The sequence below is a fragment of the Podarcis melisellensis genome, assembly GCF_964234715.1.
Source record: "Podarcis melisellensis genome assembly, chromosome: 14".
NCBI classification, from domain to species: domain Eukaryota; kingdom Metazoa; phylum Chordata; class Lepidosauria; order Squamata; family Lacertidae; genus Podarcis; species Podarcis melisellensis.
In genome coordinates, this window is record NC_138546.1 from 47542164 (window position 1) to 47567525 (window position 25362).

The 25362-nt window shown below is 41.1% G+C and overlaps 1 protein-coding gene across 1 annotated transcript in view; it reads right to left on the reverse strand.

The window, feature by feature from the left end:
• Positions 1-667: 667 nt before the first annotated feature.
• Positions 668-25362, reverse strand: part of ADAM10 (ADAM metallopeptidase domain 10) — a 47358-nt gene continuing 22663 nt past the window's right edge. The window contains exons 5-16 of the mRNA XM_081887651.1: positions 23054-23157; positions 21755-21904; positions 21111-21203; positions 19520-19703; positions 15877-16040; positions 14192-14375; positions 12930-13080; positions 9887-10070; positions 9399-9507; positions 7976-8196; positions 4103-4229; positions 668-3014 (exon numbers count right to left, since the gene is read on the reverse strand). Coding sequence (XP_081743777.1) covers positions 2920-3014; positions 4103-4229; positions 7976-8196; positions 9399-9507; positions 9887-10070; positions 12930-13080; positions 14192-14375; positions 15877-16040; positions 19520-19703; positions 21111-21203; positions 21755-21904; positions 23054-23157 — 1766 coding nt within the window. The 3' untranslated portion in view covers positions 668-2919. The remainder of the gene's footprint in view (positions 3015-4102; positions 4230-7975; positions 8197-9398; positions 9508-9886; positions 10071-12929; positions 13081-14191; positions 14376-15876; positions 16041-19519; positions 19704-21110; positions 21204-21754; positions 21905-23053; positions 23158-25362) is intronic.

Consider the following 25362-nt stretch of genomic DNA (forward strand, 5'->3'; position numbering starts at 1 on the left):
TGTTGCACTAATAAAAAATAAAAGCACACTGGCGAAAAAGTGGAACTAGTGGTGCATGAATTTTTGCAAACAGATTAGAATGTAACTCTCCTTCAGATTTTGCATTTCTGAGCTTTGTGATATAGTTCTCTGCTTAAAAGTGTTCTAGAACATGTTAACGAATGCTTATTTAAGATACAATACATTTGGAAATGACACTGAAATAAAGCATTTAAATACACATTTTAAAACAAAATTTGCTTGTGGGCTTTAGAAAATTCACAGAATGATGCAGAAAGTACTTAAGAAGAACCCATGTGGAATTGACACTGATCAGAAATAGGCCAATCCATCCCTAAAACACCACACATACACATACACATACACACACACACACACACACTAACCCACTCTAACCCACAAACACGTTTCAATAAAGAATAAATAGTTTGATAATCACACCACAGCACTGTACTCAGATAAAGTTTTACAGGCCTGGAGGAAGAATCTGCAGATACAGCAGCAGTATGATTTGGGGCATGTTTAACTGAGACCCCCCCCCCTTTTTGAGCCACACCAATAATATGAGATCTACTAAGAAGCACAGCCTGCTTCTGGCAGTGAAATGTAGGAAGGCACATCAGAATTGACTGCCCTTCAGTTCTGAGAAAGAGCTCAACCTCCAGGGTGATTTCATCAGGTCTATTTATTAATGCATTTCAAGTTTTAAAAAAAACCTTACATTTGTTTGCACAATACTTTATTTTATTTTTGCAACTTTTTAGTAAAAATTTCCAAAGTGAACCAAAAAAAAAAAAAAGGATACTGTATAAAACACAGTGGACATTAAACTGACAGTAGTATTAGATTGCAATTTGCCTTGATAATCTTGTTTTAATTTACCACATCTTAACTTGTAGTGGAGAGTTCAGTGCACTTTTCTCTTTGCAGAAAACATGAAACTTAGACCCAAAATAAAACAGGGTAGCCAGCTCTCTGCCAGGCACCCTAGCCACAGGAGAACATTACAAGCAAAGAATTTACATGTTCCAAGATCTACCACACTCAAGAAGTTACTATGAACTCTTGCAGAACAAAAGTCACCATTTTAGAAATGCAAACCTAGCTTCCAGCCTTTGCACAGTCTGAAGAACAGAACAAGAACAGAACCACCCCAAAATGTATTTTAAAATGGTTTAAAAGCAACTACAGATTTCTAACTAGTTAAGATCCTTCAGAATTATTTATAGTCTATTGGTCTGGGGGTTTCATGTACAAAATTTGTCTCTAAACCATGTACAAAAAAGCTGTATTTTGAAAAAAGTCACCACATACTGTACAAGTTTTACAAGGAAGAGATTTCATTATATTCTTTTAACATTTTTGGCCTTGCTGGCTTGCTTCACATTATGAGAATGTGTGTGTAAACTGTATACTCTTGGAAAACAAAGCAAAACCCTGGCCAACCCCTTAATAAAATTTGCTTCCCAAGCAAAGCCAGAAATATTTTTACAGCCATTTGTTCCCTAATTAGCTTGGTGCTTTTGGAAAAACAGAAGCAGTGTATCACAAGCTTGAATAATGCCCTCTTCCATTTCCTGCATAGCAGTTAAGCATATTATGACATTGCTTTTGTTTCTACTTTGTTTTAAAATGCCAATTATTTACACTCATAATAAAAACTTTGGGCCATTGTGCTGTTGAGCTTCCGGACTCCTTTAAGCGCCTTTTGTGGACATTCCCCAGCCTACACAATTAAAACACAACTACAGCAGACTCTGCAGCAGTTACTTTTGTTTTAGTGGTTATCCTTAAGAACAGTATCATGCTGAAGAATTACCAAAATACTTAAACAAAAAAATTAAACAACTTTTCATCTCTCCCATATCTGTCAGAACTGGGAACCTAATTACCACATATTAAGACTATCAGAGCATATCAAAGAAAGTCAGTTGCAATCTTCTGAGGAAAAATAGAACACACTTGTCTTTCTACCAAAGCATGAAAAAAGAAGTCGATCATTTAACAGGCAAAGATTTTTTTTTCCTTTTTTTGGAAAATACTTATGCTGAGCTCTCAGAAATCATATATTTTACATAAAAATTAATGATGGGAACATTCTGGCATGTGCTATCCCCAGGACAGCAGCGGCACAATGCGAGAGAAAAAGCACAACCCAGAGGGAACATTTCCTCCACAAGCCCCTTTTGGATCAGAGCAGAGCTTCGTTCATTTATTGGGGCTTGTGCAGGATGAGAAATCTGGGTTTTGCATCCAGATTGAATGTTAGCAGTAATTCTGACCATAATATAGATACATTTAAAAAAGGATTCAATCCAATTCACAATTCCTGCATAAAGCATTACAGAATCCAGACTTTTATACACCTTCAACCTCTGTTATCCTGAGTATGTCAATTAAACAGTAATTTCTTCATTAAGAGCGTAAAAGGTTTATAATACAAAGAAACATCCATATTGCAATTCTCTTGTTTTACAATTGCACACAGAAGTACAGGTGTACATGAGAAATACAATGTCTGCATATAACATTTTATGTACATTGGCAAAGTAATGTCTCCAATGTCTAGCTTCCTAGCCTCAACAGTTGAAAAATATATGCTTTAATTCATGTGAAGAGGAGTTTCACAAGAGCCATGTTTGCCTCCAAGTGAAGAAAAGGCAACAACGAAGAGCACAGGGAGGAGAAGGTCAAAATCATGGTGCTGAAGATGGTTAAAAATCTGCTTCAAGATCAGCCGCTTCTCTTTTGGGGCAGGGAAATGCGAGCATTGAACATCTCCACATCTTGCCTTTTTTTTTTCTTTCTTCTGCTTTTTAGTTGAAAGTTAGACCAGGGACAATGACTTAATATAGGTTTTCTTTGGAGTGAAATTTTCCCACTGTAGGCACTAGGAAGAACCAAGGCAAAAAACAGCACTTAACGTCTCATGTGTCCCATCTGATAACTCTCTCGGGGCCTCTGGCGTGGAGGAGGCTGAGCTGTTTGGGGCGGTCTCCTTCGCTTCAAAGTGCCTACAGAAAAAAGCATAGTTTTAAAAAACATATTGCCTGTTTAGAGACCAGTCAAAGCCTAAGGCTTAATGTGCTATATGCAAATATGCAAGGCCTTTGATTGCCTATCTAAGGTAAGAACAAGGATGCCAAGCACAGAGTACTCAAGATCAGTTCTCCCTCTTCCTGCAAAACATCGGGGTGGGGTGGGGGGTTACATTAAACAAAGGAAAAGCAATACAAAACAGTGGTTGAGGCGACCATTTTATGCAACATTTTATGCAACTAAAAACGCCTGTCAGCGTAAAGTAAGTTGCCAGGTGAAGCCTGAAAGTTAAAATGCCTGCTCAGTTTCTGCTAGTAGAGTGCTTCATAGCATGGGACTGGTGGTGACACAAAAAGTCTGATCTCTAGGCTGAGGCCAGTCAGGCCCCTACAACACAAAGGACAACAGCTCTCCTCTGGATGTTCTCAGTGATTGGGCTGAAAAACAACAGCTCAGGCGGTCCTTAAAGCATCCTGAGTTTTGTTCAGAGTTTTGTATATCAACACAAGAACCTTGAACCTGGCCCTGTAGCACATGGGCAACCAGTACAGAAGTTTTAGCAGAGGTGTCACATGCTGCCAGCTTTCTGCCCTCATCAGTAGTCTAGCTGCTGCATTCTGTCCTAGCTTGTCCTATGTGAACAAGGCCCACACAGAGCACATTGCAGAAATCCATTCTCAATTTTAGCAACACATGGGCTATCAGATACAGATGTTGCACCAAACTAAAGAGGTAACAGCCACCAAGTCATTTGGACCTCCAATAACAAACATAAGCTACATACCTACTCCTTTAGGGGCAGTACAAGCCCATTAGTGTGAAGGAGTTAAGGATACCACCCATTATACTAAGTCCACAAAGATTTGACAGCTGAAGGGACAACTGACTTTTAAGCCTCTGAGTGTCCAATAGGGCAGCACCTTCTCATAGGTTTTCCTCTTTTATATACAAGAGTATTTTGAGGAAACACAGCCCTGCCCTTTCATAGTGCAACTACTACAAGGTGCCAGCGACATTTTCCATTATACAGAATTTACAGAAGTCACAACATGAAGGTGCTTACCTGGGAGAGGTTTAGGTGGTGGCAGCTTTGGGTTGCTGCTTGGGGTATGAACACTGCATATCTTAATGAAACCGGCCATAAACATGATCAGCGCAATCCCCATAAGAAGTACAGCCCACCAGTATATCTGAAATATTGTGACAGAACACAAAAGACTATTTTTAGGATAGATGTGCATGTACAACCCTACTGCATCTTAAAATCAGTGCAAAGCCATAGCTTTATTCCTCAAATGCCACCAGAGGCCTCTATGAATGAAATTCTAGGACCCCTGAGAGCCCCCATGGAGCTGGGGAGAGGCCCATGGATCCCAGCCTTAGCTGCTGGCTCCTCAGCTGCAGCCCACCTGCCTTACTCTATGGTCCACCAGAAGTGGGTGCTAGTGGTGGCAGCAGAGGGCATGCAGACCTCAGCAATGCAAGCAGGGTAGGTGGCTTGTTTTGACTATAACAAGTAAAGCTGAACGAAGCAGCATCGTTGAGGGCTTGTCAACCACCTACTTTTATAAAAGCGTACCTGGGAGTGGTTTAGATGGTTATAAAAGCAGCTACAGCACTAAAGGAAAAATCAAATGAGTAAAGTTCTCAGGAGGGAGGCAAATGAATGCAGAAACCAGTTCAACTACCCAAACCTGGACAGGTCATCTGCTTTCTCAGGACAGGCACTTGCCCTCCTCACACCTCCCCCACCCCAGCTCTAGAAACAAGGCTGAAGTTGGATGATTCACAAATTGCAAAGCAAAAGCCATTTAACCATTAGCAAATCTAATTATTATGTTGAAGTTTCTCCACTACGTTTTCTGGCTTTAATTCAATTTGAATTTGCAGGTTAAAATCAAGTCATCCATATATTAATGCAATCCTTTCCCAAAAAAGTAAACTGACTTGAGTCTAGAAAAGTGAATTTTCCCAGGACTGATATAGAGAATAAAAGGTTAAGCTCCATCTTGGAAACTGCCCAAACTCCATAGGAAAACTAGAAAATACCGCACTAATAGAATTACTAAAGGAGGAGAGACTGGAACAGGACACTGGTGGGTTGTGACAATGGCAGCTGCATTTTGCTGGGGAGAGTAGCATTTGAGAGAGAAAAAGACAGAACACAGGACAAGAGCAGGAAAAACAAATAAGAGACCAGGGACATCTCATTTTTTATATATTATGGAAGTGAATCTTCTGTGGGCAGACAGGGTGGGAATTGGGGTGGGGAAACAGGTCCTGCTCTCTGTCCTGTAATCTGTGTCACAAAGGGCACTCATCATATGCAAATCTCCTGGGAGCAGAGGGCTGGCCACAGGTGCTATTCTGACCTGGCATTTGGGAACTATGATAATCATTTGGCTAAGTAATACATCAGTGATGAAAGGAGGCAGAGTCCTTCTTTCCATGCCCAGGTACACAGTACATATTTGTATGGCAAAATATTTAAACCTTAGCCCCAAGTTGCATGTTAGAGCTAACAATGTGCCCTGTACCTGAAAATGCTGAAAATAAAACTGGAACAGGACATTTTATTGAATTTTTTAAAAACAGTGACCAAACATAAAATTTGTTAAGAGAAGAAAAGATGGATACTGCACCAGCAGTTAGATTGGCCAGATTCAGAGTAAGGTGGCAAAAGGAAGCTGAAATGGCTGCACTTTTGGCAGTGCATAAAGAACCATTTACAGCTGAGACATATATGGCAGCTATAGATTCTGAAATCAGAGGGCACCAAAGAATTCTACCAACCACCATTTACTGCACACAAAACTGAGAGCTGCTAAGGAAGAGCTGACTGCATGACTGTCTCCCATGAGGTCTCATTAGAAGTAGTGCAGATATGGAGGCTGACTGGTCACCAGACGAAACAGAACGTGTCTGACAATCACAATTCAGCAGGAATAAAGGAATGCAGTGGCACCCAGGCCTGAACAAGCCACCAAGCATGGTAAGACAATGGCAGAGCTTCTCTAATGTAATGAGGTGAGAATCAGCCCCTCAAGAGACCAAATTTAAAGGACATGGGCATGGGGCTTAGCTGGGGGGTGCAGCCGCCCCACATATCAATAAAAATACCTAACTGAGGTTCTGCCTCCTCCAACAAAAGCCTGCCCCCCTTAACAAAAATCCTGGCTACGCCCATGGACACAGGCAATGGTCACTGTTTGGAAAATGTGCTAGGTCAAAAACACATTACTGCAATAAACCTAGTTACTGAGTGTGTGTATGAAAATTTCTTATCTGGCAATTCCCATTCTTTTCCATTCCTAAACAACCCTGAAAATGTTTCATTATAATGTAACATTTCCTGTTCTTCTGGTGAATAAAGGGAAAATGTGAAATGAAAAACAGTAATATCCAGAGGAAGAACTGTGAGAGAGACACAGAGTTGGCCAGCAGGTAATGGCTTTTCCCACCTGCCTTGCCCCACCCTCTAGCCCTAGGAGATCTTATAGGGGAGCTGTTTCCAAACTCTGAGGAGGAGAGACTCTGTTTCCATCAGAGGGTGGCTGGTTTCACCAGTGTTGCCCCATGTCTGGCCTGAAGAACCGTCAGAAGGGAGTTATTATACACATGTGTATTTCAATGCGCTGAACAGAGTGAAAGAATATGATTCATGGGGGTGTGAATTTAATGGAGCTTAGTGTATTTTTGGCTGCTTTTTTGTTCATGTTGTTAATACTGTTTTATAGATTATAAATGCTGTCTTGATTTGTTAATCATATGACTTTTGCTTTAATTACAGTGCAGCTTGTTTTTTAGTTGCTGTTTTATAGATTGTAATTATTATATTGATGATTTTTTAGTTATTTCATTTGATTCATGCTGTATTTGTGATGTTCTATTATGCTCTACCATGTTACTATTATTTATTGTTTGCAAGCTGCTTTGGGATTCATTTGAATGAAAAGCAGCATAGAAATATAAAAATCAAAATCTATTTATCCTGGCACTCAGCCAATACAGATGCACACAAATCAGTGAAGCTGCACCAGTGCCTGCCTATTGGGTCTTTATCTCACCCTTCCTCTAAGAAGCACAGGGTTATGCAGTTTCCCTCATGACAACCCCACCCTGTACTAAGACTAATCATGCCTTGCCTAAGGTCACCTAGTAAGCTTCACGGCCAAGCAAGAATCTAAGCCAGCTCTTCCTGGACCAAGTCCAATGTTCTAGCCCCATAGCACACTGTCTTCTAAAGCCTGGAAAGTGCACAACAGCCTTTTTCACCTCTTGTCATACCCAAAGCTGGCAACGAGCTTTATCTCTATATATTTGTGTCATTCTATTCTATTCTATTCTATTCTATTCTATTCTATTAGATACGGGGAACCTCTGGTCCTCCAGATGTAGCTGAACTATATGTCCCATCAGCCCCAGCAACCATGGCCAATGTTACACATACGCAATTTCTGAAAACTGGAAAATACAAGTGCTCATGAGGACAGCTTCGAGCAATTCTTAATGGCTTTTTGTCATCCTCCCACCCCACTTTATTCAACAGTGTACTACCACTCTGCTTCATTAGAAAAAGCATACAACATTCTTAAAGCAGAATCTGTATGATCGCAGGAGAATTTTACCATTATCCATATTTGGGGGGGGGGGGAGAGAACCTGACTCCTAGTGGTGCATCAATAAAACTGCTAGCATGCTACCCTTCGGGTAAATATTTACATATTAGCAAAGCAGATGCTACAATGGCTCTGAAGAAAATGAACTACTGCTCTTGTAAAAGCACTACTCATCAAGGTAGCATTGTAGAATTGTGGCAATCAAAGGGGGTTTTTTTGGAGGTGGGAATTAATTCAAATTCAAAACAACTGACAATGGCAAGCTTTACCACAGTTCACAACATAGTATTAGAGATTTCTTATGTTTAAAAACTTACAACAATCCATTCTGCAATGTTTTCATACAGCTCTGGATTAAAAATGGCCTTCTTTAACCTGGCTAAGGGGCCGTCAGCATCTACCAATCGACACCTCATGAACACATCACAGTAACCTTTAAAATCATTGCAGGGTGACCCAGGCTGCAGGGTAATAGTTTTGTGATCGAAGAAGTTCTTCCATTTAGCAGAGCCTGTACTTGCACAGGAGTCTGGAAGCACTGGATAAAGCAAAAAACATTTTAAGAACAGATGTTATTTTTAGGAAGCGCAATACAACAAAATGCATCACAAGCAACAGCCTGCCCACAATTACATGTGTATTGAAAGAGCGTAAGAGGTACAGGACAGCAGTCATTACTTAAATCAAGGGTAGGAAATTGATCCATGGGTCATTTTGACCGGGGGGGGGCATACAACTGCCAATCACTTGTTGTGTCATGATTCTTCCTTTGCCGCCCCACTTCAAATTCAAGCCAGGATTGCAAAGCAAGAAATCTGTGGATGAATGGAAATGCTCCAAGAGTGGGTTGCCATTTTCTCATATCATGGATTAAGATCTTGCTGACTTTTACAAAGAGCAGGCAGAGGCTTATTTGTTATCTCAGTGCTAAGCACCACAGCATTAAAGACCAGATATAAGCTTATCTCGGTACAAGTACTGATCCCTTGTCATCACTTACTGCCAAGATCAGAAATAACAGATCTCTACGCCTGACATCACAGGTCACTGGGTAACTGATAGATGGATACAGTTTGCCAGAAAGGCCTCATGGGTCAAATTCAGAGGTCTGGTGAGCTTAATTGGGTTGGTGGGCTGGAGGTTCCTCCTGCCCCTCAGGTTAAATGGATAGTCTTCATGAGATTTAAGTGTTACAACCAGGACTGAGCCAAGGCATTTTGGTGGTTGAAAGAGAAAAGGGAGGAACACCATTTGAACTAGTAGAATAGCACACAATGCACTGGGATGGTTTCTCACATGAGTAATTTCATTTCCTGCTGCAAAGGAGCAGAGATTTTTTACATAAAGCTTGTGCACAAAATAAGCCAAGCTTGAACCCTGACAGGATGAAGGTATGGTTGGTGAGGGGCTTCCATGTCAGAGATGTTGGTCAATTGCCTGTTCAGTTGCACAGTCTGGGTGGGGATGCATCTGGATCCCACTCCGTCACTGGAGTCCCAGGGAGCCTCAGTGGATAGAAGTGCTTTTACCAGGATCTCTCAACTGATTGTGTCCTCACACTTGGCTGTCCTTAATGGCACACAAGATCCAATCATCTTTCTTCATGGCAAGGTTCTCTGAATAACTCAAGAGTTCTGCAAACTATTCCCCAGCTTCAGTTTTATTGAATAAAAGTATCTGAAATTCTAGTATCAAAATCCAAACTTCCACTATTTTTGTTTTAATGTGAATAGAACTTACTTTTCTCCATGCAACATACATGGCATAATTCTTTATCATCCTTTGCATCCGAACTGGCACATGTACATTCTTCTAAGCCATACTTCTCACAGATAGAGCCAGCACATTGCTAGAGAAGAAAAGACACAGTTATTTTCCATACATGCTTTACATTCCAGAAAACTTAAGGTTCATCATTTGTACAGGAAGAACCACCACCACCATATATTGTGAACAGAGAGTAATACCTTTCCCACTCTGGAAATAATAAAACTGGATGCATCAGCTGGTGGCGCTTGATATAGACTGGGCAGAATACAAGGCCTGAGAATGCAAAGCTTCAGAATGCCATTTCCTAAACACTAAGAAAATTCACAGGTTCTCCACTTGTTACCCAATAAAGGAAATGCTTTATTCCAGCAGGGGGAAATATACAATCATCCTGGGCCAGCAGCATGTAAGATGATATTGATTCCTTAGCTTTTCTGTAACATCTCTAGAAGACTTACTCCATTTATGCAAACTTGAGTATTTCTGTTGCAGTCCGTCAAGTTAGGCTTCGGTGCAGATGTTGGACAGAAAGAAGTGTTGCCATTGCACCTCCCTTCTTCCGCACACTCAGAATCATTTCGGCACTTTGCTCCAAATACCCTGAATGTACAAGATGGTGTGCAACAGGGACCTTGACTGGGGCTGTAAAAGAGGGGAAAATATTCAGCTGTCACTTCTTAACAGGTACCTCCTGTCACCTTATTCAGCCCACACATACCCTTTTGTTATTTAGCTAGAAGGATTAACTTTAACCTTTGTTCTGCAGCCCATCACCAACATAGATCAAAACTTTTATAAGCTTGCTCTTTAAAAGGTGCCTCCTATCACTCCCCTATGACTGTGGGTATAACAGGGTTGTTTAAAGTCTCATTGATAGTTTTTAGCTGAATTCAAAAGCTTAAATCAGTAGTAAAAAGAACAAGGCACTGAAAAGTGTTCTTTAAAAAAACCTCATATACTACTCAAAAGCCTCAAATAGTGACCCTATTCACATGTATAAGGGCAATCAAAGTTATTCAACCCCAATGCAAATCAGGTTTATTATCAAAATGTACAGACTTTCAGCTGTTTGCAATGAGCAAATCAAACAAAAGCGATTGAAATAGCTCAACACAACAGATGCTTCGAGTGGTTTCCCCAAATTCAGCTGAAATTGCAACTTATATTGGCTTCTTCAGTCTCACTATTATTCAACCCCTTCAGGGCAAGCATCTTTAGTACTTAGGGAGCAGACTTTTGCTGCTATGACCTCCTGCAAAAGAGATGCATAGCCAAACAGCAGTTTCCGGCAGCATTCCTGAGGAATCTTAGCCCATTCCTCAGGAGCAATGGCCTCCAGTTCAGTAATATTCTTGGATTTGCACCCTGCAACCGCCTTCTTCAAATCCCACCAGAGATTTTCTATGAGGTTCAAGTCAGGTAACTGTGATGGCCACTGTAGAACTTTCCAGGACTTCTGCAATCAAACCTTGGTGGAATCTGAGGTGTGCTTGGGATCATTGTCCTGTTGGAAGATCCAATGACGTCCAAGCTTCAGCTTCCTCACAGACGGCATGATGTTTCCTCCTAGGATTTCCTGATACTTCAGTGAATCCATCCTGCTTTCCACACGCTGCAAGTTTCAAGCACCAGAGGATGCAAAGCAGCCCCAGAGCATCACCGAGCCACCACCGTGCTTCACTGCAGGCAGAGTGTTCTTCTCAGCGTATGCTTCATTCTTCCTCCTCCAGATATAGCGCTGATCCATGGGGCCAAAAAGTTCCAATTTTGTTTCATTGCTCTACAGAACAGAATCCCAAAACTTCTGTGGCTTATTTATATGATTTTGAGCATACTGGATCCGACTTTTCTTGTGCTTTTGGTTTCGTAGTGGTGTACATCTTGGAAGTTCTGGGATGGAAACCTTCTGCATTTAGTATGTGCCTTACTGTGCTCACTAAAACCTCAGTGCCTGCTGCTACCAAGTCTTGCTGCAGCTCTTTTGCAGTCACTCAATATTTTTCCCCAGCCTGCCTTCTCAGAAATCTGGTTGGTGCCACAGATAGCTTTCTTTTTCTGCCCCATCCAGGTAATGTAACCATTGTTCCTTTAACTTTGAACTTGCAAACTATGTTCCCAACTATGTGCCTCTAGGAACATTCAGTGCCTTCACTATCTTTTTGTATCTTGCTCCTTGTTTGTGAAGGCCGATGATCTCATCACTTACCTTCTGGACCATTCTCTTGACTTACGTCGTATTTCTAACGTGCAGCCAAATTTGACGCTCAGCAAACCCCTAGACCCAGGGGTTTTCAACCTTTTGGAGTCCATGGCTCCCTTGACCAACTACATTCTTTCTGTGACACCCCTGTGGGGCTCAGGAGCCCAGTTATGTCACACCTTGCTTGCAGAGCCAGCAGCCCCTCGCCCCTTTTTGAACACCCTCCCTTGTGGAGTGTTCCCTCAGTCTCCTCTCCTCTCCTTGGGAGTCCTCCAGGCGGCAGCCACCACCCCTGGTTTCTGAGCCCCCTCCACCCCAAAGAGAGGTGCATCCACACCCCACCCACAGGGACCTGGAAAGATGCCCCCAGTCTTAGCAGCCTGACAGAGACTGGCCAAAGATGAACATGAGGCCAGCATCTTACTCACCTTGGGAGGCAGCAATGGGTGCCAATGAACATGCACAGCAGAAAGGCTCCCCATCAGTGCTGGGCATTCAGTTCCCAGGCAGGCCTTGCACACAGCAAGCACAAGAAAGGCCAGAGCTGTGCCTGCCCGCGTGCCTGGCCTCCCACTTGTCTGTCCATTCCCAACAGCAAGGGCTGGTGGACTGGCTGGCTGGGCTCCCTCACCCGCTTGTTCACTTTACTCTGAGGCCACCTCAGCTTCTGGCAACCAGCACCCCCTGGCCAGCCCCAGAGGCACCATTCGCATGGAGAGCTTGTAGCCAGGGCTGCTGCAACAAACAGCTGCAGAAGCCTTTGGGAGGCAGAAATGAGAGAGGGCATCAGAGGAGGGAGGGAGGGAAGGAAAGAGGGACTGAGGCCAGTGTTGCCCATGGAATCCCTGACCACCATTCAAGGCACCCCAGGATGCCATTGCACATTGGTTGAAAACCACTGCCCTAGCAGTTTTCATGCGTTCCAGCTCAAGCACACCTAGTGCAACTAATTAAACTCTTGATTAGTTGCATCAAGTGCGCTTGAGACACCTGTTGTATCTGTGCTGTTGTGAGGGATTCTATTCAGGGAGTTGGATAATAGTGAGACTGGAGAAGCCAGTATGCCAGCTGAATTTGGGGAAGCATCCACTGTGTTGAGCTATTTCAATTGCTTCTGTTTGATCTGCTCACTGCAAACAGCTGAAAGTCTTTAATTTTGATAATAAACACAATTTGAAATGGGGGTTGAATCATTTCAATTGCCACTGTAAATTGTGGTTTACAGATACTTATTGGCAAAATGTTCAGGGGCAGCAATAGTCAAGCAGCTGGATAGTGAAAACCAAGTTGGACATCAATACCTGCACTGCTGGCCTGGTTTTAGTTTGCACTTCTTGTCTTCTGGTTGGTTTGCATCATAGCAACAGTCATCTTTACACTGGTCACTGTAGCCACAATCACACTGCTCTCCTTGCTCCACCAATCCGTTCCCACAGATAGGTTGACCAGACTCTGAAAAGCAGGAAGATCTTCAGAACACTTTGTCCCTTAAACATATATTGTGAGATATTTGGAGCAACATTGGAGGACACAGTGATTAACTGTACCAAAACAAAAGGGAAATTCCTTTTAAATAACCATAGCAGGTATGGGAAACATTTCGCAGGACGCTTCTAATGAGTGCGTTGCAGGAGGCAGGTATCAGCTTGCTCTGACTTTCACGGGGGGGGGGGGAGTACCAAGTTGCAATTTTTTGTTGCTTAAAATGTTCCATTTACTCAAAACATGTGGATATTGCCTCTCCATCCAGTTGATTCTAAGATAGTGAACAAATATAATGATTTTATTGATAAAAGTATTTCTATGCTGCAATGTCAGAGCCATATATGGCTATGTAAACTAAAAAAAACTGTACAGAAATTATTAAAATGACTAATCAGTTAAAAAAAATCATTTTAACAGCCACATAGGCCTGTGGCATGAAAAAATATTTAAGTGATGCCTGCAAGTCAAAAGGAATGCTTGCTGAATCTCTGCTGGAACTTTAAATTGTAACTTTAGCAATAATATTTGGCAACAGCTAAACCATAGGCTAGGGTACTGCATGCATTTATATGCCTGGGAATACAGAAACGTAACCAGGAGCAAAAAGGTTGCCACTTAATGGTGTGGTGCATTTCTTTGTGAGAGGATGCTTTGCAATCAGGACACCACCAACACAAAAGCTCTCTCCTTTGTTGTGACACAGTGCACTTCTGTTAAGAAGGGCCCTTGAAGAAGAGCTCCAAGCAGATCTCAAAACATGGGTAGGTTGGGACAGGCATTTGAGTCTTTAAAGGTAAATGCCAGCACCTTGAACAGGACCCAGAAAAACAGCATCTGTGTGAGCTAGGGGGTGGGACACACTTGTGAACAAGCAGAGCTGTAGCTTATTGGTGACAAGCAAGGTTCTTGCTTGGTTTTGCTTGGCTTTCTTTTTTATCTATTGGAGGGACAACTGGCCAGTGAAAATTTCAAAAATGACAAATTGGAGAGTCTTGAGACTGTCTAGATTTCATACTGATACCCTATTTCCATATCACCCTCCCCCCCCAAAAAAAACATGGATGAATTATCGACCTACCAACAAAACAATTATTTCTCTTTTTTTCAAGAACTTGACTGATATTCCGAACGCTACAGATAGAGAATTTGTTGTTGTTAAGTTTGTCCCCAGATGTTGCTCTTGCATACATGATGTAATTGCCATTTTCTTTCTGTCCCAAGTTTTTAGACTCTCCTGGAGTGCATTCTGTTCCAGAATCATGCTGCAAGAAAGATAATTCTCAGTTTAATTTTCTGTTGTTTTAAAGGCAGCTTTACAGTAATAGTGTTAGTGGAGGAGTGAATGACCCCAGGATAAGAGGCAGGAAGGTTAGGGAGAAATGATATTTGCAGCCAGTTTTCCTGGAATTAACTTGGAAACTTTTCATAGAACATTCACCAACCAGCACCAATAAGCAATATTATATTTTTCTTACATTCAATAGATTGTTTCTATCCATTAATAACCAATATGTTATCCCCTTATCTGCACAATATGAACAGTCCGAGCACCAACTGAAGTAAAATTTAGACTTAAAACCACAACAAACCACTCTAGCAATAGATAAAACCAATGGCTTCAAGATACAAGAAAGGAGATTCCAACCAAACATTTGGAAAAACTTTCTGGCAGTAAGAGCTATTTGACAGTGGAACAGTCTCCCTTGGGAGGTTGTGGACTCTCCTTTCTTGGAGGTTTTTAAGCAGAGGTTGGATGGACATCTGTCATGGATGCTTTAGCTGAGATTCCTGCATTGCAGGGGCCTGAACTAGATGACCCTTGGTCCCTTCCAACTCTATTATTCTATGACTCTTCCAATTCTATGATTCTATGAAAACAAAAAACATTTTAATATTTCAAAGTGCTTTGAGCATCCAAACTCCAAGTTCAGCATAAATTGGCATTGCTAATCCCAACATGTTTTATATCCCAGTGGAAGGTGTTCTGTATCAATACAAGCTAGTCACATAAACCATAAGAGACATGGCATTTTTTTCTTAAACACTGGCATAAGTGATAAGATTTATATTTAACGCTATCAAAAGCCAGGACAAAGAAATGGATTCCCCAGATTATGTTAACCAGACTATATATCATTGCTTACATTTTAGCAAGGCAAGTTGCAATAACTGTGTCCACACAAGAGAGTGTGTCCGCCTTTGTATTTATACAAACAGCACATTCCACATGGTTATTGCAAACTACTCCTGCCACATCTCACACAAGTCCTAGTAATTTCACTGAAGCTTGCAAAGGACATGTTCTTGGAAAGCAGAGTTCAGTCCTTGTTAACATCTATCTTGCAGAAGCTTGCTAGCACATGTGACCCTGCAGGCTGTGAAAAACAAGGCCAAACTGTATAGGAACAAGCCAGTATTCTTTCAACTATGCCATAGCAAAGGCTCTAAAATGTCATTTCAGAGAGAGAGAGAGAGAGAGAGAGAGAGAGAGAGAGAGAGAGAGAGAGAGAGAGAGAGAGGGGCAGGCATTTGCTCTGTTGCACAAGGTCATAAGTGCACTGTCAAAGTATGATAATTCCTGATTGCCCATGTTCAAGAGTCAAGGCTTGGATGCAACAAACTGTTAACTTGGGAGAAGCCCAACTCACATCAGTTCTATTTACACAAAACGGGAGGGGAGGGTTTCAGCACAACTCTTGGGTACCCCTAATCTGCTGTAGAAGCAGGGCCAGCTAGGAATGCAGCTGTAACACTCATACTTACTGGAGAACCAAAGTTATGTCCAACTTCATGTGCAAAGGTGATATGAGAGACCTTAGGAGGGACGTGGGAACCATAGTTCTGTACTGTGATGATGCCAGTATTTAAGGATTTCTTTTTGCCGTCAGAATAAAGCTTGCTCTTTTCACATATACCACCAGAGCTCCCTGCAGTTAAAATTAAGCAAAAGCATTTTAAAAGGGGATTATTCTAGATTCAATAGAAAGCTATGAATAAATATTCCAGCTAAGAAAATGCCACAATAGAGCTTTTCTCGCCATTACTTTTGTTATCAAAACATCTCACCCTATATTCTGGCACAATTAGCAAGGAGCAACTGTAACAAAGCTCTTTGTGCAGACATATAGTGAATGACAGGCAGATTTATTGGCCATGTTTAATCCCCTGCAAAGCATTCCCTTCCATCAGAAGTTCAAATTTCTGGCACATTCCACACTTTACTTAAGTGGACATTTCATTGCTTGGGGTTAAGTGAGGAACTGCTTTAGTTTATGTAACATTACTACCCCACCTCTAGTATCATTTGGAATAATCTCCAACACAGAACTTCTCCCACAGAACAACAAACTGACACAGTGAGTTTTTCCTATGAATTGGCTGATACCTTAGAGCAGGCTTCCTCAACCTCGGACCTCTTGATGTTTTGAGATTACAATTCCCACTGGTCCAGCTAGCTAGGGATCATGGGAGTTGTAGGCCAAAAACATCTGGAGGGCCGAGGTTGAGGAAGCCTGCCTTAGAGAGTGGCTGCTGGTCAGTGTAGGCAAGGCCAAGCTAGATGGGCCAGTGGTCTCATTCAGTGCAAGGCAGCTTTCCATGATCCTATGACCACTTTCCACAATCCTATCATTCCATTCAGGCTCTATTTGAAGTTTTGATTCTTTGCTCCAACATGTACCACTGACCTTCCATTCTGTTGCCAAGTTTGGAAAGGGTCTCACAACTGGGATAGTTCAATCAGTAGAGCATGAGAATCTTAATCTCAGGTTTGTGGGTTCCAGCCTCACATTCCTGCATTGCAGGAAGTTGGACTAGCTGACCCTTGTGGTCCCTAAGATCATAATCTTGAGATTTTAGCAGGATAAGTTTTTTTTGGGGGGGGCCTGCAAACTATGTCTCAGTAAAATATCTAATTTTGGACTGAGGAAAAAAAGTTTTATCTTATACTGGAGAGGAGAACCTGCAGCCTTATGTGACCCTTAGCCTTTCATATGGCTTTCAGAGAGAGACGGAGTGGGGCAGAGACAAAGCTTTACAATCCTGCACTGCCACAAATTTTTCCCACCCTCAGCTGCAACCCCCAGTGGCCAAGTCTATTATACAGGTCAACATGCACTTGCAGGGGTAGACTATAAATTCTTGAGGTCCTCAAATATGTGCTTCTTAAACTGCGATTCTTCCAAGTGCTACAGTTCAAGTGCTTAAATAGCACACTTTGCTGTTGCAAAGTACTTAGCCTAAGAATATCTGCTTATCTCAGCAAGCAGTATGACTCATTCTTAAGAGTATATTTACAGACCAACTGTTCTTCGGGAAGTTTGGGTTGAAACCACAAAGACAAAAATATCAGTTAGACAAGTCGCACCCACTTCTGAGTTACCACAGTTATCCAAAATTGTCTTCCTGAAGATGAAACTACTGATCAACAGGAATTTTAATAGGATGGTGGGATAGGTTGTGACCTGAAAATAACATAAATTGTGCTATGCAGAGGTTAACAGTAGTCTCTCGAAGGTTTTGTTTTGTTTGTTTGTTTATGAGGAAGGGGCTATGTTACGTCTGCAGAAAAATAATGCAAGATTTGCCAAAATAACCAGCCATCTGTGGGCTATAAAAATGATATTTGCAGAAGGATAAGGTTGATAATTTTCCCTCCTTCTTCTATACATTACTTATTAAATATATATGTTGTTTTTCAGTCAATATTGACTCCCAAAGCAGCTTAAAAAAGAAGTTATTTTTGCCATCCAAATGCTGTGTAGAGAAATGCCCTAAAGTGTATTTCATGCACCTAAATGCCCTGAAGTGAAACACCCATAAGTCACCTGTATAGTGGTTAGTGAGTTCAAACCATAATCAGTTCAAATGACATTCTCCTGTTTAAGGCTTGCTCCCCGAAGGTGACTTGGATAAGTGCAAAAAGGAAAACCCTAATGACAATGCCTGAAAAGGACTACAGGATAATGCCTTATGCCAATTATCTAACTCAGTATTGTCTACACACTGACTGGCAGTAAGTCTCCGGTTTCAGACGGGCCTTTCCCAGCCCTACATAAGAGATGCTGGGATTAACCTGGGATATTCTGCATTCAAAGCAGGAGCTCTGAACTATAGCCTCTCCCTAAGCCCATTGAAACAGAAGCAGATCTGCTTTGCCACTTGCTTTTAGGCAGAACCTGGACGTTAAGTAGTAAACAAGTGAAGTTACCTCTATCCAAAGACTAGTCATGAGCAAGGCAACCTGTCTTCTGTCAATGGGCTACAGTTAGCAGTGGGAAAAACAACTTGTAGTCTATCATTCTACTACTGCCTTCTCTTTCCTCTTCCTCTGTATCCCAGAGACTGTTGCAGAATGGACTGGCCACTCTTGCCAAAGGTTTGAACTGACTGCTTGCAAAGGGTTTTTGAAATTAGTCCGAGTTTCACATCCTCCTATCCTTGGACTGTGCTAGATGATCCTTCCACTTTGGTTAACTGCAATGAGGGCAGCTTTAGACACTTAATTGAAAAGCAAGACTCTTCCCTTTATACTACAGTGGTACCTCTGTTTATGAACTTAAATTTGTTCCGGAGGTCCGTTAACAACCTGAAACCGTTCTTAACCTGAGGTGCGCTTTTGCTAATGGGCCTCCCACTGCCACCATGTGACTTCCACTCACATCCCGGGGCAAAGTTTGGTACCCGGAACACCTACTTCCAGGTTAGCGGAGCTCGTTACCCAAAGTAAGGAGGACGGTACATAACCAGAGGTTCCACTGTACACAGTTTAAATGGGCACTGATGATACCGAATGGCAGTTGTTCTGGTATTGTCTAGCATAGAATTCCCCAGGATAGTGCCCTCCTGGTATTTTGGACTACAACTTTTATCAGCTGCAGCCAGCACTGCCATATGATGCTGAGGCTGATAGGAGTTGCAGTCCAAAATGTCTGGAGGTCATCAGGTGAGCAAAAGCTGTAACTTTTTTTCTGGCTGGCTAAGATTTATTTCAACACTTCAGCTGTGGGGTGGAAGTTAATCTCCTGTGCCTCATATACTTTTGTGGGAGTAAGGAGCATATGGCAACTACGTAGTACAAGTGAAAAGAAGTATCACCTCAGCCAGGCAAGCCTGCCAGGTAGCAAGGTATGCTGCCTTTCAGTAACACTAGGAGTTTAACTATTTAAACTAGGCAATATAACCATTTACGAATGATGACCAAGATGGAACTCTGTGTATAGAGCCAGACCATTGCCACAACACTGACAGACAGCAGCTCTCTAGGATACAGGTAAATAGATATCCTTGCTAATAGATATCATTTTAACTGGAGATGCCAGATTGGTCTTGATCTTGAGATCTTTAACACACAAGATGCCCTCTTTACTTCACTCAAGCAACATAAACTTTTTCCTTTTTTTTTTACCTGAAGGTGCTCCAACCCAAGCCAAGCCAAGGACACCATCATCAAAATCACGATCAGTGAACACATAGGCTAAACAATAGTCATCATGATTCTGCTCAGAATTGAGTTCCAAAAATTTCTCCACACCAATATTTGGAAACCTGAAGGGATTGGTAGGGTCTTTTTCATCTTGAGTAGTGTTGATCTAAAAGAAAAGGTTCTGTGGTGTTAAATAACTCTTGCTAGCCAAGTAGCAGCTTTTCAAAGATGTAACCTATGCTCACTGTAAGAATCCACACTGCAAAAGACTGATTCACAGATATAATAATATACATTACTCAATCTCACCAGTTTAACATTCAGTGACTCAGAAATGAATTATATGAACAGTACCCACTGAAAAGCATTCAGAGGGGGAAAGAAAACTCTGTGGCGCTTGATCTGCAAAAGCAGTTCAACACATGCAATTTGTGGCTTGATGTTGCAGTCATTAAGAGGCATGGTATGAAGTGACACAGGACCAGAGAAAAGATTATTTGCCAAGAGCCAAGGAACTGCTTTAATCACCACCCAAGGACAGCAAGTAAATGGTAACAATGTAGTAAGTTCAACAGATGTACTCCAATTCCTAGGGGCTAGTAAATTTAAACAAAGAGGAAGCAAATATGCACAGGAGAAATCCCTTGAACTCTAAGGGAAAATGTAATTGGAATCAAATAACATTTGCAGTTATAGGAAAGCTTCAGGGCCTCAATACCCAATAGTACAGATGGAGTGGCATAAAATTTATACTGGCCAGAAAATGGGGATAAAATATCACACCCAGAGTCTGAGTGTCAGAGGGATGGAGGTCAACCAACATCACTCTGCACACACAGACAGCCTATCTTACACTTTAAGAAGGGGTGGAAAGAAATACCATTTGCCTTTTATTGCTCTCAAACTCATAAGGTTTGTTTTTCATGTCATCAAGTCTGAGCGCTATATTATTAATATTCCATTATATAATCTCTCTTTGACAAAGTGACTAGGTCTAAGCCCACCAACGGGTTCCAAAGATGAGCAGGTATTCAGACCCAAATGCAAAGTCCAAAACTTCTCCACTATACTAAGCAGGGCTTCTTGGTAAAGAATCGAATTTCACCAACTGATTTTCCTTGAGATTTTCAGAAATTCAGTCACCCCTCTATTTGTGGAATTTGGAGGAGAATCTCAATGCTTATGTTAGTCAAAATGGTACCACACACAAGATGGAAGAACTTCATGCTGCTCTGCGGCTATGGAAGACTGAACGTGTTTCGGGGAGGATGGCAAGCTGCGGGAGGAGGAATGAAATGGGTAACCTGGAAGAGGTATGGCTGGCCGGCACCCTGACCAAGAACATTTCTCAATGCAACATTTTCGTTTCATTTGTAGCGAAGATTCAAAAGTTGCCTCCACATCTTTCATTCCATTAGTGTAAATAGGGTAAGAATTAACAGTATGTTCACCAGCACTGGACTACTGGAATAAGTAATAGGCAACTTAAAACACTTTATTTAGCAGGAATGGCTAAGTTAGCTAGAGCTTGCAAGGAACAGAAATTCTAAAAATTAAATTACAGAGTACTTACTCTTATTCGTTTCACCATAAAACTGATATTTCGGATTCCTGAGAAATCTGTTGACTGGTAAATTGTGTCAATTGCTTTAACATGGCTGGATATCTAAAACAGAAGAAGGTTAAAGTTCTGTGCACGTAGTTCTCTGAGAGGCAAAATGTAAAGGGAGCTGCCTTAAACCATTGATTCATTTAGTTCATTTACTTCTTTATTTAAAGTAGTATTTATGTACCACCCTCATAAATATGTCAGGGCCGTGTACAGCAATATAAAAGCAGTTTTAAAACTATTAAAAGCAGTACAAAATAACAGGCTGTTGCTCTAGGATTCTAATCCTACCTGGAGATGAACCTGGAACTTTTTGTATGTGCTATACCACATCCCAGGGAAATTTCAGGGTCCACCCCCTGCATGGGCATTTATCGTATGTTCTAGAGATACATAAATACCCATAGTGCACATCTACAAGAAACTATAGGTTCTGTTGCTGACAATGTGCTTTTTATGTGTTGTGCAAAAAGTTGTATACATGACAATTTCCCAGAAAAGAACAATGTAGGCAGTTGTACATTAAGATGACTTTTTACATAAAGGACATCCTCTTTTTACCTCCTTTAAAAGAAAACTATCACTTGAAGCAATAGCTAAACACTTACCTGCGCAATCACAGCTTCTCTTGTTCCGTAATATCTAAAAAATAGGTGGTCTGTCTGAATATAGAGTTGACAAGTGTTTTTTTCAGCTTGTGCAGCTCGTTTTCTTCTTAAAAGCTCTGGGCCATGATTGGTAGATTCTTCTGAAGTTTGCTGCAGCATACAAAGCCAATGAGCTTAGCAATATAGATAAATAACACTTCTATACAGCCTTCCAGTTCAAAGAATACAGAGACCAACAGCACAATCCTAACCATGACAACTCAGGAGTAAATCCTATTGAATTCGGTGGAGCTTACTCCTGGGTAAGTAGAATTACGACTGCAGCCTCAGTTACACACAATGAAAAATGTTATGCGCTGTAACACAATAGTAACAATCTGCATTAAAAACGGGGGGGGGGGGGGAGGGAAATGAGAGAAAATAAGGCCTGTTAAGAACCTTCAAATCAAGCAGGGCTCCAACATGTAGAAGGCAACTGTGGGCAAGTGGTGACTAACAATTTGTATTGGCTGGTAAATTTTGATGCAGTAATATGCAAAGATGTGTTCAACACCGAAGCTTCTATCCTCCATCATGCAGGACTTGGCTGTCCTCTTTAGTGAGAGAGTGGTCTGACACATCTCTGCACTGTCCACAATTACAGTTGCTTGAATCCAGCCACATTCCCCTATTTCCATACGTACTGGTACAGTGACTTGGCTCTTAAAAATGTTTGCCTCCAATTAATCTGGCACATGCAAGTTTATCTAAGGACTAAGAGGAAATAAAATAGCTCATGAGCCAGCTGAATGCATGAGTGAAGTTTCAATGGAGAAAAAAAAAACATTTCTGCAGCCTGAGAAAATTTTCAGCCAAGTTTTTAGGTCTGCTACTGACAGGTATTTAAAATGTTCTTTAAAAGCTGCAATTAACTTTTAATCAAAATCAGAAAACCTAATCAACTTAGCTTAATGGTATCCATGTTCTTGACTGTAAAGCTTCAGGAAATTTAATGTAAACTGCATTATCAGGTAATAGGATTCAGATCCAAGTAACAGTTTAACTAGTTTTGTGCCATCAAGGGTTCTTTGAGCTTGTATTTCTCATACAGTCCTCCTATGAAATATATCAATTCCTTTTTGAAACTGAAGGGGGAGAGTGTGCAATAATGACATAGTTATCACAAGGCATGATCCTTGGTCATGGCTACAGTAAATAGCTCTTTGGCTTCCGGCTAAAGAGTGTAAGTTCCTTTACAAAGCTATGAGCATCCTAATATGGAGTAGTGGGGGTCAGCAGTAAATGATTATATTTATATACCTGGTTCATGGGCTCTTCTACACCAGTCATTTGGTACTTTCTCATTCTTTCAAATACGGAATGATCTGCACAGCCACCTTGTGGTCCATATTTATGTGGGTATCCTAGAATACAAACCAAGTGACTAGTTGGATCTTAATTATGAAACTAGTGACAGATCTGCCTAATACTTGTAAGTTACTATCAAATCTTTTTAGTGAAGACAATCTGTATGCTTCCCGCATAAGCAGTTTTGAACTTCAGATATCCATTTCCCTCCAGGTTTAAAACAAATGCATCCTATTTTAAGATTACAGTGATTTCAAAGTAACTAAAAAGTAAAAAAAAAAAATTAGTTAACTAATGTTCAATGAACAGTTTAATAAAGACTGTGTAAGTTTTGGCTATGCAGTGTTTAAGAGCTTGCATACTGGAGAGGCACAGAAGAATTAGGTAGTAGGTATGTACAAAGAGGAGCCAACAAAGAGATGTTCATGCTTTGATACCGCGTGCTCACAACAAGGCTGCAATTATTTACAAATTGTTTTCTAATGTTAAATAGTGCCTCCAGCTGCAACTTAGTTATTACTGATATGAGTAATAATTAGGCCCAAATGCCACTGCTACCACAGGTTGCACAAGCGGAGGACTCATTCACATGTAACACTAACATGGCTTACTATAAATGTGAGAGAGTGTGGATACTGTGCTCCTCCTCTGGACCTCCTGTGAGGTTAAGCCATGGTTTCGCTTTAAAATGTTATCCATTTTTTTGGCTTGTGGTTTGTCTCACTATGGACAAGACCATGAGCTGTAAACTCTAAAGCAGACTTTGGTTACAAGCTCATGGTTTGTCTAGAGGAAGCTAATAAAAAATTTAAACAAACCAAAAGATATGTATCAAGCAATACAGGTGGCCTCACAAAAATCTCATCTGTCAAAGGCCAAGGTAAAGGGGGTGTCTTCAGCAAACAACGAAAACCCATTATGCCCCCTCCTGGGCTGCCACCCCTTCCCCATGATTCTTGTGGGCAATGAAACTGCCAAGTAGGCCCTCTCTGCACATATTAACATCTGACAGGATCCGTAAGGAAAGAGGTAGTTCTTCAGCTATTTGGGGCCTGAGTAATTTAGCGCTTTATGGCAGCATCTTGAACTGGGCTCAGAAACTAACTGGCAACCAATACAGCTGTTTCAAAACAAAGGTAATGTACATTTTACATGAAACCCCAGCTGATCACATGGCTGCAGTATTTTAGACAAGATGAAGTTGACAAATCATGTCAAGGCCAGCACCACATACTGCACATTGCAACAGTCTGATTGGGAGGTTACCAGAGCATGGAGTCCAGTGACCAGGTAACATACCCTGATTGGCTCTCAGGTAGCATTCTTGAGGCAAAGAAGCAGCATGGCCAATAAAAAATAATAATTTAATAATAAATTTAAAAAATACAGCCAGGCATTATAGGAGTTGTAGTCCAGAAGCATCTGCAAGGTTAGCCAGCCCTTTAGTAAGATGCCTAACTCATGCTCTAGGAGAACACTGGCATTACTCATGTGTTTGTTTGGACCTGAACTCGGTCAAAGAAGGAGAAGCAATATATATTAATTTGGGGTTTATTTTTTCCATCCCAATTAAGTAAATGATGCTATAATACAAAATACACATGTCATCTATGACTTCTAGGGCTGGAGGTTACTTGCGTCACCATTACTACTCTATACGATGATGCAAGAAACAGTTTGGTCACATTTGCACAGAGTTCAGCAGGACACACTTCACCTTATTCAATGCATTCCTGCCCCTAACCTTGGATCTTGAAGCTCAGGAGAAATTGATTTTTTATGCAAAATACCCATATTTCAGTGGGAGCTTTTCTGTCTTGAAACATGGTTGTAGATCTGAGACATGATTTAATGTCACGAGACCAAATCTAGTCTCAACAAGCACAATCTTCCAGGCGGCTATTTTCCCAACTGCAATCCTCTACAATAAGGTGAAATACAGTTAAAGTAGTAAAAATAGAATTTGAAAGCTCCAGTATGCACATCTTCTCTCATTAAAAATATCATTTCACAAGAATGCTGTTCACTGTATTGTATTATATTATGACTATCATTTCATTTTACTGGTATGTATTAAGAAACACTATGACATAACAAACAAAACAAGCATTCCTATATAAAGCAAATCCAAGGCACTTGGTGGCGGAAGGATTCAGTCAAGCTATTTTTAGAAAATATTTAACAAAGTACTACTTAATGCTAAAATTAGATATATACCAGCTTTTGCATTTGCAATTTGACCAATTAATCAATATTTTCTT